This window comes from Heptranchias perlo, chromosome 5, assembly GCF_035084215.1.
Source record: "Heptranchias perlo isolate sHepPer1 chromosome 5, sHepPer1.hap1, whole genome shotgun sequence".
In the NCBI taxonomy this organism is placed as follows: Eukaryota; Metazoa; Chordata; class Chondrichthyes; order Hexanchiformes; family Hexanchidae; genus Heptranchias; species Heptranchias perlo.
This window is the reverse complement of record NC_090329.1, coordinates 117,511,321-117,525,185: the sequence shown is the minus strand read 5'-3', so window position 1 is coordinate 117,525,185 and position 13,865 is coordinate 117,511,321. Positions and strand designations below refer to the sequence as shown.

Below are 13,865 nucleotides of genomic sequence, written 5' to 3'. Positions count from 1 at the left end.
CTCCTTTAAAAAGAAAAATTCCACCTCTTTTAAAATAACATCCATTTTTTAAAGGTATTTTCTCCCCTTCTTGGGTCTCCCTGCTCTGTGTTTCATTCCAACTTAAGACAACTATCTCATCCCAGCCCTCTGCCACTCCAAGACTACTCCCTAGGAGGTGTGTGAGAGCAGCTGTGTATAACTGTCCCTCCTTGTGGGAGAGAATGACCTCTGCTCTACATCTCCCCATAGCTACACAAAGGTGCTTATGGACATTAATCCACGTCCTACTACTGCACAGTGATGCTCAAGTGTTCCACTTATTAAAGGGATTCCTACAATCAGCAGGGAACCATGAAACTGACTTTGTGATGGCACAGTATATTAACTTTTCATATATTCACCTTCTAACCCCTTACATTACCAACAATTTTGAACTACTTCTGCTAGCTGACTTTGATCTTTTCCAATTCTCATATATACGTCCTTTCAATCCTCCTCCCACCACCCCCCCGCCTCATTTTCTACTCCAGGCCTCACTCAATGTTTCTGCCTACATCAAACAGATGCCTAGTAAGTCCCACAGATGCTTGTCAGACTCTGAAAACCAAGGTTGTAAAATATTACATCTAGTTGTTGTCTAAAAGTCAACCAAAATTCACAAAAAATGTTTATGGGTAAAAAGAGAAAGTAAACACAGCACTACTTCAAATTTTTAAAAAATCTTAATTTTTATTCTAATTTGAAAATGGAATTGTCATTGACAGACCAAATTATAGCAAATGTATATATATTTTTTAAAAACCCGTAATACATGTACATACAACAGATTGGGATTTTTAAACGGGCACTGTCGGCACCGCAAGTTATTACTATGCAACTCTAATAATTGCCACAGGTTACACAGAAAGGTCTTTCTAATTTGACGTTCATCCTTAAAGATACATTATCTCCTGTTTGGAAAGCTTTTCCAGGAGGATCAGTCGGCAACTGAATCTCTGCAGAGTGGACTGAGTGCTGCAGGGCAAACTTTCATGATGCAGCTTTTGTGGGGCTTTGCATTATTTTTTTTAAAAATAGACAGCTACTTTGGTAAGCTGGTGGAAGTGCTTGTTGATGTGATTGGCAACAAGTATATACAACCATCGTTCCAAGGGTTTGCCGAATATTTTTTGATGGCATTCAAAAATCCAAATCTGATGCGTATGTGTCATATACTTAAAAGTAAGACTGATAAATTTGTTTTAGTTCAGTCCTTCAAGGTTGTTCTGAAAAACGGTGGCAATTCCACTTTCAAACGTGTCTGGGAAGGGAGGCAAGTATGGTTTCACTGGTCCTGGTTTTACAAAGTTATCCTACGGGCTAATCGAGTAAAACTGATTAATGGTCGAGGTTATTGTGGTGGTGCAGTTATTTCCTTCCCCCAAAATCCAAACTTTCAGAGCAATTTTATCTTTATGACAAAGGCATTAACAACTACTTGAGCCCAGATCCATAATTTAAGATGTGGTTAGATCTGGATTGGACTATATTCATTACATTTTTAAAAAATATATATTTTTTAAAAGTTTCCCTCAATCATTTATCATTTTTAAAAAAATATTCTGTATTAAAGCACAATCATTCCCTGATCTAGAGGCTTGGCAGGCAAACTATTCCCAAACTTCAGCCTATTGAACCTGCAGCTGAGTTGGCTCACTCTCCAAACACCCTTCGTGATTTATGAGGAAGCACTTTCCCCGTTGGCTTTAAAAGCTCACCATGGGGGAATCCTTGGGAGAGTTATGCACTTGTCTTCTCATGCCGCTGGCTGTATCCTATCTGTGTTGGCTGCAAATTTAGCAAGCACCACCCCCCCCCCCCCTCACTTAAAGAGTGCACTTTCTCACTATTGCACAGCTAAGAATGCAGCCAGATGACTTGCTCCCAGCCTCCTAACAATAATAGCACCGATGATAAATTGAGAGCCATTGCCGGTGAGCGACCGTTATTTTCTCTGTTTGCTTGGCCTTCGCTGAGTGTCGTCTATTGACATTAGAGACTAGAACAAACCTCTGTTATTTACGAAACCATGTTTGTGAACCCACATGCTGCATCTCTGTGGCACAAACACTGCCACACAAATATGCTGGGCCACCACACTGACTGCATAAATAAATTGCACCTCAAAGCCATCATTTTCTAAGGCTATAAAGCCAAAGTACATAAAGGTGTCTAAAACACTCCAAAACAACTTTTTCTCACCCAAGTTTCCCTCTTGGGAATCGGAAGTACAATTTCAAACTTTGCGAATGATACCAACTTGGGGGGTATAGTTAATACCGAGGAGGACTGCAACAAAATACAGGAAGGCATTAATAAACTTGCAGAATGGCCATATAATTGGCCAAATGAATTTCAATATAGATCAGGGGGAGGTATTACTTTTTGGTAGGAAGAATAAGGAGGCCATATACTGCTTGGATAATAAGAGTCTAAATGGGGTAGAGGAGCAGAGGGATCTCAGGGTACAGATATACAAATCACTAAAAGTAATGATGCAGGTTAATAAGGCCAAAAAAAAGCAAACCAAGCACTCGGGTTAATTTTAAGAGAGATAGAATTGAAAAGCAGAGAAGTTATGTTAAACTTGTATAGAACCTTGGTTAGACCACACTTGGCATACTGTGAACAGTTCTGGTCTCCATATTATAAAAAGGATATAGAGGCACTGGAGAATGTGCAAAAAAGATTTACAAGAATGATACTAGAACTGAGAAGTTATACCTATCAGGAAAGATTGAGTAGGCTGGGGCTCTTTTCTCTAGAAAACAGAAGACTGAGGGGTGACCTGATAGAGGTCTTTAAGATTATGAAAGGGTTTGATAGGGTAGACATAGAGAAGATGTTTCCACTTGCAGGGGAGACCAGAACTAGGGGCCATAAATATAAGAGAGTCACTAATAAATCCAATGGGGAATTCAGGAGAAACCTCTTTACTCAGAGAGTGTTTAGAATGTGGAACTCATTACCACAAGGACTAGTTGAGGCGACTAGCTTGGATGCATTTAAGGGGAAGCTAGATAAACACACGAGGGAGAAATAGAAGGATGCACTGATAGGGTAAGATGAATTAGGGAGGCTCGTGTGGAGCATAAACACCGGCATGGACCCATTGGACCGAATGGCCTGTTCCTGTGCTGTACATTGTATGTAATTCTCTTCCCTCTCCACCCCCTACCAATTTACGCCCCTCCTGCTCCAGACAATGAGCGGTATTGGGCTATGGTTCCTTGAGTATCAAAACCCTCCTGGTATCACATCCATGTGTAGATTATCCTTGTATAAGCCTAGACACTAAAGTGTTAGTAGGCTATTCAACCTGGGAGGACAGCTGAGTCTGATTCTGCCCTCATCTGAAGTCCACTAGAATACACTTTACAGCAAACACCACTGAATAGTTACCAGGAGCAGAAACCCTGGTTGATTCTTTTCCTTCCTATCTGGACTACTGAGTCCTATAATAGTGCCCCTTCCTCTGCCCTTGCTGAGATCAGTTAGGTTAGCACAGACCAGAGATTGAAATTTTGGATCTTCCTCATCTGTATGGCCAATTAGTGCACTGCCCCACTGAACCTCTGCAAGGGAACAGCTTTATCCTTTCTAAGTTCACGTTCAGGTTATAACTGCAATAGTTTTTATTGCTGAACTGTATCTTGTTGCTTGGGTTTGTAGAAGAATAATATCGAATGCCCTTTCAAGTCCATATGATGAGCTCTGCAAACCAAGTGTTTGTATATTCAGAATTGCGACAGAGACGACCAGAGAGTGAAAAGAGGCATGGCAAGTGAAGATGGTGCAACAGAAGCAAAAGAAAACCTGGAAAATTACACGTTGCAACTAAAAAGCTGGACTGAAGAATTGGATCTTCATTACTGAAGAGCTTCACCTACTGTCATCCAAAGCCTGGATTAGCAACAAATATTACAGGCTAGTATCTGCAGTTTTTTTTTCTTTTTAACTACAGTAACAATGTGTGTAATCCTTCTAAATGGTCATTCGCTTCTAAATAATCCTTGCTGATTCTATTCTAGACCATGGGGATATTTTGTTCAGAATGTAGTCAGTTCAACACGAGTCAACGGCCAAATGTTTTCTGAAATTAAAATAATTGCACAACTCTTAAGCTATGTAAAATGACGTGTCATTGATGGGAGCGTGACCAACTTTCCCATGGGGGGGAAAGGAAGGGGGAAAAAAAGATACAGGTCAATGTGGTTGCTTGCATGTATCTCCTGGAGGCCTGTGAACAGCTCGTGTGGTCACCCTCCCCACCCCACAAATGCAGAATGGTGTAGGCCGGAGGGGGGCCCAAAATGGAGAATATCAATAAAATTAAAGATTTTTTACCTTTAGAAATATTTATTTTGAACTTTCAGTCCCCAAAGAAATAAACAGCCCCTTGGCATGGGACTTTGAAAGATGGCAATATATGGGGACTCTGACTCTGGGTGTAATGCCGAAGTGATAACGGCCAAAGGTTAAGCAGTTGTTAACTAGTCCCTATTTGTTTTCCAGTGATTGTGAAAAGTTAAAGGAAAGTTTACACTCCACTGGGTTATGTGAGGAACTGTCATGGAAAGTGGCCTAAGTGAGATATGGTACTGTAAGTATGGAGGGAAAGAAAATGTAGTTGATGTTTACAAAGTTGATTACTTATTGTCAAGGCCTCTGGTTTCACGATAAAGAAACAGAAATGTGGGACATGATCCTCAACACACAGGCAGAAAATGGTGGTGTCCCATGTAATGAAAACAGTATTTGACTTACTCGGTCATTGTAAACCAGTGGCCCTGTGAATCATCAATGTACAGTCCTGTAATATGAAGGGAAAAGGGACTATCTTTCTGCTACTTTACAAGATGCTTATGAAAACTGAAGCAAATAAACCCTCGATGGACTCAAGTTTAAATTGGAAGTTCAACAACTGCTTTAATCTTACATCCTTAATGCAGCAGAGCAGCTGTCCCACAGATGTCAAACACTATCAGTCTGAGGTAGAATCTTTATGATTTTCTTTTGTATGTGTGGCGTAGCTGTATTAAATAGAAAGTGATCTCATACACATTAAATAGAAACAATCTGTTTATAGTTTTTTTTCCCCCACCCCCAAAAAGCCCCGCCCTCTTGGATACAAATATGGTTTGATTTGTGACGAATGTCAGTAAAAATACAATTCCCTCCAACTCTCCCTACAACAACACGTTTTCTTCATTTCTCTGTGGTTTGGCATTGAGGAGCTTCCAGCCCTATTGACTGCTCTCCAGCCATTGTTAGAGAAGAATGGTAATCAACAAACAGCTTGTTTAACAACGTCAGTTTGGTAGCACTCTCTCCACTGGTTCAGAGGGTTGCAGGCTTGGAGTCCCACACCAGGACTTCAGCACATAGTCTAGGCTAGCCTTCCAATGCAGAACTAAGGGAACGCTGCATCGTTGGAGGTACCGTCCTTCAAGTGAGATGGTAAAAGATGACTTGGCACTATTTGTAGAGCAGAGAGTTCTTTCTGGTGTCCTGGCCAACATTTTTCTCAGCCGGTACTAGCAAAAAAAGGGGTGAACTGATTGTCTGTTGCTAACAACAGTGCACCTCAATACTTGCACTGGAATAGTGCACTTCAAAGCTAAATCATTGTGTGAAGTGCTTTCAGATGTTTTAACATGCTATGGCACTATAATAAATGCAAATATTGAGGTGTACTGATAAGAAGTTCATGGTGTTTAATTTTTCTTCCCTGGAATGAAGTTTTCTCCCCTAGCTTCTTCTGTTTCAACTAGTTACGAAGTAAGTGCATTATATATAAATAACCTTTCTCCCAGACCATTTTTTTCATGAGCCAGACACCGTTAATGCTGCACATTCAGGTAATAGTTCTGGCTAATGGACTCCTGATTTCTTTGGTAAATACAACCATGCAGGTATACAGGAGGCGTACCCACTGGGGTATGGTACCAAGAACATGGTTTCAAAGACATTCAAAATCCTGCTCTTTTGGAATGCTAAGCTCCACCCAGAGCAGGTGAATTTAAACCCCATTCTGAAATGCAACTCTACTCAGTATACTGCTGTGGAACACAATGGACCAAATTTTAACCCGCAAGAATGGATGGGTTGGGGGCAGGGGGTGCAGTAAAAAAAATTTAAATCTAAAACCCGCCTCCAACCCACCCACTTGCAGTTTTAACGGAAGTGGGACAAGGGGTGTGCAATCACCCCACGCTTAGGAAGCGGGTCGGTCATTGAAATCTTTCAAAGAGGCTATTGGCCTCCATTTTTACAGCTTTTTTATTTTTAACCCCTGGTGGGGGGGGGGCCAGGATTCCGGGGCCTTCTGCTTCATGTCATGCGAGAAGAGGCGAGAAGGCCTGAAACAGCAGGTAAGTGCCTTTATCACACCACTTATGGGCCCGGAGGAGCAGGGGTGCTTCCCCCAGGCCCAACAAGCCTACCTGCAGCGACCCCCCGCCCCCACCCAAACCACGATCTCCGAACCCCCAATGACCCCCGACCCCCCCGATGACCCCCAATGACCTCCGACCCTGACTCCCAACCCCCCCCCCCCCCCAAAACTAAGACTTACCTTCTCATATCTGCTTTCTTCCTCTTCTCCCGTCTGACCGACGGCCAGCCTGTCAGGCAGGAAACCGACAAAAAAAAAGACGTCCGTATGTCAAAATTGTAAGGACATCCGGGAAACCCGTACTTCCGGTTTCCTGTCAGGAAATCCCCCCCCTCCCACCCGCTCCCTTCCCAGCTCCGTGTAAAAATTTAGGCCAATGTGTTAACTTAGCACAACTACTTGAGATCATCTGCTACCGTTTTAAAGATAAGAGTTTGCTGCCCTCAGCTCAAACCAGGAAGGCGTTACATTTTGTAAAGGAGGAATCCCTTCACTTAACTACCCGAACATACTCACTAGCAGGCTACTGGGTCGACAGAGGAGTGGAGTTGATGACATAGCTGTGGTCTGTACTGACCTGACACATGGGTGGGATGGGTTACAAAAACATAAAATGGTTCCTATCGCAGGTCATTAATAACGACTGTATATACCATGCAGTTTTGCAGATAATAAATAACAAGCTGTTGATACTTGAGGGTTAAGCAATACAAAAGAATAAGTCTTTTTCAAATCTATATTGCCTGCTTCTGTTGACTTTTTAAAATACATTTCTTTTTGCTTTACTACATTTTTCACCCTGCTGCATCATTTGTACTTCCGCTTTTCTTTCAAGCTCTCCACCTTGTCCACAGTAATGTTGGCTCTATATCCCCTCCCTTGGAACTGAGGCAGACAATACTCTTACACCCTGTGACATCTTAAACTAACACCACAATACTTCCCTATGTGTGTGAAAATATCTAGTCAGACAATTGGCTATGCAAATCTGAACCATCCAATCAGATGCTCAAATTCTCAAGGACCTGCTGCCAGATTAAGCTGTCCCAGGGTTTAAAGACTCCCCTTGGCCAGCCAGCACTCTCACTGTCAAATACAATGGGTTGCAATCTGCAGAAGAGTTGCAACCAAACTGTAAAATGACAACAGCTGGACAACCCGTGTGGTTAACCAACATGTACTTTTAAACGTGGAAAGCGCATCAGTTCACAGAAATTCATATGATCGAATCTCAACACCTACGCAGGATTTAGGAATAAAAAGGGAATATTCAACTTTATGACAGTATGGAATAATTAACTCACGTTTTGTTTTGTGATTCTCATATGTAAGTTCCAAAATAGTGGATGTGAAAAAAGTTAATTGTTTTCATGAACAAGTGTCCTGGTTCACAGCCACTTTCAAAAATCCTAATAGTACCTATGGTTTACTGCTTAATTATTTGGTTATTTATAGTTAACATTTTAAGTTTCAATTATATTTACGTGCTGGACATTATCACCCAAGTGTATTATTAACACTTCCAACAATATTTCCCCATCCCTCCTGATAATATTCACTTCTTGCTAGAATAGATTCTATAGGCACCTCCCTCAAGAGCCTATTCTTCTTCATGCAGGAGCCTTGACAGTGTTAACAGCCAATTTGACTGCACTGGGGGAGGAAGGCTATCACGGCCAATCTTCAACCGGCATCCACACATGCTTCCCATAAGGGTTGCTGGATAGTGACCGGGAGCAGGCACCCTTGCTGATTTACCCCCCCCCCCCTGACCAAAGGGCACTGAGCCCAATTGTAGCCACCCTGTTCAGATAATTCAGCCCAGACCAGGGATCGGACCTACAACCTTCCTGGTCTGTAGAGCTCAAATACTCATTGCTTTAGCCAGCTGAGACACTGGTAGAGCCTCTTTCAATTTAGAAAGAAAAAGTCCTACCCTTGTTCATGCTGAGACATTTTAACTGCAGCAATTTACAATTAGTGGCCATGAAAAGATGGTTTATTTCAAGATAACTCACTGGCGCCCACTATCTGTGTTAATGTTAAACCTGTTAATGCTATGACAGAAAATCAGTACAGACTGTCAGAGACTTCTATCGGTATTTATGAACTGTAAATCAGCTTCTTTGCTATCAATTCCTACAGTGCCAGCACTGCTCCTGGTTAATGGAATTTCATTTTCTTTAAAATAAACTTACTCATTAGCTTAATAAATCACTGGAATTTCCTATCAAAAGGTTACTTTCAGGATCTCCTGATAGTTCAATGGCTTAAGGCACCATGGTGTATGATGCTGAGTCATACTGATAAAGATGGTCCCAGGTTTAATTCCCTGTTGTGTACCATTAGCTGATCTTGGCCCAAGCAGTAGAATTTCACTGTGTCCCCAGAGTAGGGACAGGAAAAATCAGACATTGCTCCCATTCCTTACAGCTGTCTAGTGACCCTGGCTGAAAATTCCACTTCCATAGGCAGCAAGTGAGAATAGGATTTGGCTTGTACATAATGAGCTCTATTTTAGCACCCGCTATCGGGTGCGTTCCTGGCGGGGGGGGGGCTCCGAAAATCGGGGAATCCCGGAGCGGGTCGGGAGCCCGGCTTCAACCCGCCCACTTCCGGGTTCCTCACAGACGCACCAACATGTGCGCGCAGCCCCCGCATGTGGGACTCCCGCAGGCAATTAAAGCCAGCGGGGTGCCACTTAACAGTATTTATCTTGGTATTTCAGGTCATTAACAGACCTGATTAAGGGGATATGTCAGGAGGGGTGGGATTTTAGAAACAACTGGGACTGTTTCCCACACTGGGGGAAACACACCCAGTTGAAATGGACGTGTTGCAGCTATCAGCCTGTGGCAGCTGCAAAGGTCCATTTGACAGGTGGGGGGCGGGGGGGGAGACCCTCACTCATTGCAGGAGGCCACTCTGTCACTTGGGACAAAGTTTGGCCTCCACCACCCTCCTCCTGACAATCAAATTCACCAACTTGCACACTTACCCCGGGGTCCAGAGACATGTACCGACCTTGCAGACCCCCTCAGATGTACATCTTCCGGATGGGGGCCGCCGTAGCTGCAGTCATGACCTCCTCGGAGGACGAACAGCATCACCAGCCTCGCCGTCCACCTCTGACATGTGGAGCTCCACAACACAGTGCTGTGACACGTCCACCTGCACAGCAGGAAGGAGGGCAATGGCAGAGAGAGATGCGTCGCAGAAGGCACTACCCTCGCCACAAGGTCTACAGACCGAGGCTCAGCTTCCTGGACCTCTCTGAGCAGCAGTGCACACGGAGGCTCAGAGTCACTCGACATGTAATCGTCGACATCTGCAGCCTCCTTCATACTGAGCTGCCCCCGGCTGGCCCGGGCACCATCTTCTTACCTGTCGCTGTCAAAATCACCACTGCCCTCAACAACTTCTCCTCTGCATCCTTCCAGGGTGCCACCGGGGACATCGCCGACGTCTCTCAGTCGTCTGCACAAAAGACCCCTGCAAATACACCTACACCCACTTTGCAGTGACACAATGGGTGGCATCAGGTGTGGGTCTTTATTGTGATCCTCAGGAAAGGGCATTATTGCACAAACCAGACAAGATTCGCAAAGACGAGGCAGTAGTGGTGCCAATATAATATGTGATGTGAGTTGGTCAGAAATCAATAGAAGTAAAAACCATGACAAACCCTCAAACACCCTTGTGCATCCCCTTCATGCTCATGACACGTTTGCCTTACACTTCCTACTGCACATATGTGATGCATGCCTTGTGGCTGCAGCACAGGTAGTGGCAGGTTGAGTGAGGCTGACCGTGAAAGAGATGCACGAGAGGGTGAGTATGAGATAGAGCCATGAGATTGTATGAGGATTGGGTTGAGTGGTAGTGGCGGGATGAGTACTGGCGAGGTGAGTAAGTGCAGGTAAGATGAGGATGAGGTTTGAGTGGGTGTGAGGGGTGATGTGACAGATTAGTGGTGGCAGTGCAGAAGGAGATGTGGGGTGGGGGCGGTGATGTGACAGACGGAGTGTAGGGGAATGAGTAAGTGTACTCACTTTGGCTGACCTACTTAGGTCATTGCAGCACCTCCTGCACTGTATGCAGGTGGGCGATATGTTGGTGGGGCAGGTGACCTCTTCTGCCACCTCGAGCCAGGCCTTCCTGGTGGCAGGGGCAGACCGCTTCCTCCCGCCCGCCGGGGGGAAGATCTCTGTCCTCCCCCTCCTCCTCACCCCATCTAATGATACCTGGAGTGAGGCATCATTAAACTGGGAGCAGCCTTCCCCCTGGGCTGCTCCATGCTGTATTTTTTCCTATTTGTTGCAGCATCTGTCAGTGGAGGACTGCCCCTTTAAATAGAGCTCCTCCAGCTGACAGATCTTACTGCGCATGCGCAGCCCGCCCGACGCGCAGCTCAGCAGCGGGGAACCCAGAAGACCAGGTAAGTGGATCCAATTAGGCTGCGATCGCGCGCGGGGCAGACTGATTTCACCGCAATAGCCCCCTGCCGCGAACATGAACCCGCAAACCTGGTAATATCGAGCCCAATACCTCTACAGTTGAACAGCCTAGCCTCACGCATGAATAATGATCACCTGGGCAAGGTATAGGAGCACTGTCAGCACCTACAGTACTGTATTCCACTAGTAAAAAGTCATCTTCAGGAGAGGGGTGATAAAAATACACTGTTGGTAAGAAGGAAAAAGGGAGTAAAAAACCTACCCGTTACAATGCTACCGTAACAAAGCTACATTTAATAACTTGTTTTGAAGTAACATCCTCATGAAGGAAGCATTAGTGATCCAAATCATGGTGTTACAATCAAAACTCTACTGAATAAAATCCATTAGCACAGATATCATAATATTGCTTTTATAGTAGAACCAGAAAGTTGCAAATGTAAACGCATGGCTAAATTGTACCATCAGTCCTTCCCTATGGTGAGAATCTGTTATGATTATTAAGATTTTGATTAACAAAAAAGGCATTAACATGCTGGTCTAGTGCCATGGTTAGGTCTGAGCACTTGCCAAGTATGTCAGTTGCTTTCAATAAGTTGATTACATCATAGGCCAGCATTAGATGTCGCCAGGAAGAGCGAAATTGGTTACTTCTCTGTTGCCGAGCTGCTGGGTTCATAATAGTCTCCTCTCAGAATACACTCTGGCTTATGCCGTTGGTATCTCACAGTAAATGCATTATCCGTTACCTGATAAACAATGTTTGATTTGACGCTTCCTACATTACTGTATCATCTGAAACTTCATTAGCACTTTCCCCAAAGAACAAACATATACACTGCTTCTCAACCCAACCCCCGCCCCCTGCTCCCTAACTAAGGCTCAAAGGACAAGTGCCACTGGGGTAGGAAAGTGAGAACTGGGCATGGTTCTTATTACTGATCACTATCCAGCAATTCCTGGTGAAAGTGCATTTGTGTGGAATGTCAGGCGAGAACGGTTAAATAGCCTACTGACACTCAGGCTCATGAATGAAGAATGGCTCTATGGGTGAAGTACCAGAATGCTGCCAATGCTAACCATGCAACAGTACCCCAGTGTGAGTCAGGAGAGGAGGTTTGCAGAACCTTTCCCTGAAAATTAACTGGATTGGGTAAAATCCATGAGAAGAAGAAGATCAGGACTATTCCATGAAAGGATCAGGGCTCGAGTGACTGAATACCTCTTCTCTATCCGTGCTTTGCTGACAAGGGAAAATTGAAGGAGGAGGGGGAACAAAAAAAACAAGCACTTAAATTTTGAAGACTATTTAAAGGGCTTGTCTTTAAATTAAAACTTATCTGCAGTGACTGAAATTATCACCAGCCCCAATTATAAATGGGGGAGATTGGAACCCATTTTAGTCTGTTCCAAAGATGATCAATGAACATATTTTACTGCATTACACAAGGAAGTCCAGAGTGAAAATAGGCCATTCGGCCCATCAAGCCCCCCTCCATCCAGAGATTATGTGATTATTCAATCATGGACTTTCCCACCGTCATCTGTTGCCCCTCCCCATCCCAATTTAAGGAACACCAAGTATCTTTCACTTAAATAAATCCAGAAGTGATATTAATGGCCTCAACATTGGATCACGCAACACCTGTTTTTCAGGCCAAAAATCATGAGCTGGGGTCCAATATGACAGCTTGCGCACACTCATTCCGTGCCTGGTATGTGCCGCACGCCATATTGGTTAGGATGCCCTGTAGCCGTCCAGGATACCTGCCTGCAATAGGAGTTAGGCCCATTGCCTATACAAATCGGGAGCCTAGTGCCTATTTCATGCCCCTTTCCGATAGGCTGCAACCAGTTTTCTCAGGTGAACAGCAACCGAATCAGTGGTCCTTAAAGGGACCGCTGGAGGCTGTCACGAGAAAGGTATGGAAAATACTTATCTGAATGTGGAACCAGAGGAGCAGGAGTGCTCCTCCTAGCTTAAAACTGCGGGCTGCTGCTTGCCCCCCTCCCGTTCTCCCCCCCCAGAAATCACAGTAGGTCCGGTGCTGGCGTCCCCACTGACTGATGTTCACCTTCATCGTGACCAGTGTACTTTCTCGGCCAATATCTCTATGATCCTCAGTTCCTATTCTGATATGAATGAAGCTCCATCTTAAGGGTGACACATGGTCATTATACTGTAGACTATGACTGCTGGATTATTAACAGGGTATGAAAGCACATAAAAAAGCTTAGATTTGCTCATTTACCCTTCCTATTTGGTAGAAAGAGTTGAAGTCATCGCCAATTCTCCGTAGCTCTTGTCCGATCCATACCTCGGGCTGCACGTCCATGGGCACTGACTGAGATCCTTCCTGGCTTGGTTGTATCCTCTCTATGCCTGCAAAAATAATAATAATTTAAAGGTTCAGTGTTCAAAGACATGGGAAAATGTGCGATCTAGCAGTGCAGCTCAATGTGCACCTCAGTGCCTATCATAGAACCCTCATCTGAATGTAAACACCACCCAATTTCTTGAGCTAAAGCCATGTTCACACAGCTATTTTATCCAAGTCAAAAATAGTGGCAGAGACTTTCTAACATCAGAGTAGTTGTTCTACCACAGTAAGGTTTTACTGACGCTTTTTAGGTACTGAAAATCAGGTGTTTTAAGTTGCATCTTCTGAAATAAATATTTTGATGTCTTCCAAATATAGGATAGCAACATATACACCAGTAGGAGTATTACCAAAACTGTGACCATAAAGTAGGGGGGTGACTAAAGTATAATCCTGGCAATGTGATCAAGTTTTTTTTTGTTTGTTTTAAAATGCCTACTTTTTGTACTTGACTCAGGATAAGGAATTTCAGTGCTGGAGAGTGGAACTTCTTGCGCATGTCAGTTATAGCGCAGGCTTGATCTACTCTTGACCCAATAACTTAATGTTGACCCCAGCCTCAGACGAGCACCCCCCTACGGCACCATTCTTGAGTTTTTCCCCTTCCTC

The 13,865-nt window shown here is 44.1% G+C and overlaps 1 protein-coding gene across 6 annotated transcripts in view; it reads right to left on the bottom strand.

Annotated features, from left to right (window-relative positions):
- The window catches only part of bcl2l11 (BCL2 like 11), a 46,531-nt gene that overhangs the window by 22,642 nt on the left and 10,024 nt on the right, over nucleotides 1-13,865 (bottom strand). For 4 of the 6 annotated variants that reach the window (XM_067985092.1, XM_067985096.1, XM_067985097.1 and 1 more), the window contains one exon: nucleotides 13,128-13,258. In XM_067985092.1, coding sequence (XP_067841193.1) covers nucleotides 13,128-13,258 — 131 coding nt within the window. Of the gene's footprint in view, nucleotides 1-6,598; nucleotides 6,648-13,127; nucleotides 13,259-13,865 lie in introns of all 6 variants that reach the window. The other 2 variants (XM_067985095.1, XM_067985094.1) reach the window with 1 other exon arrangement.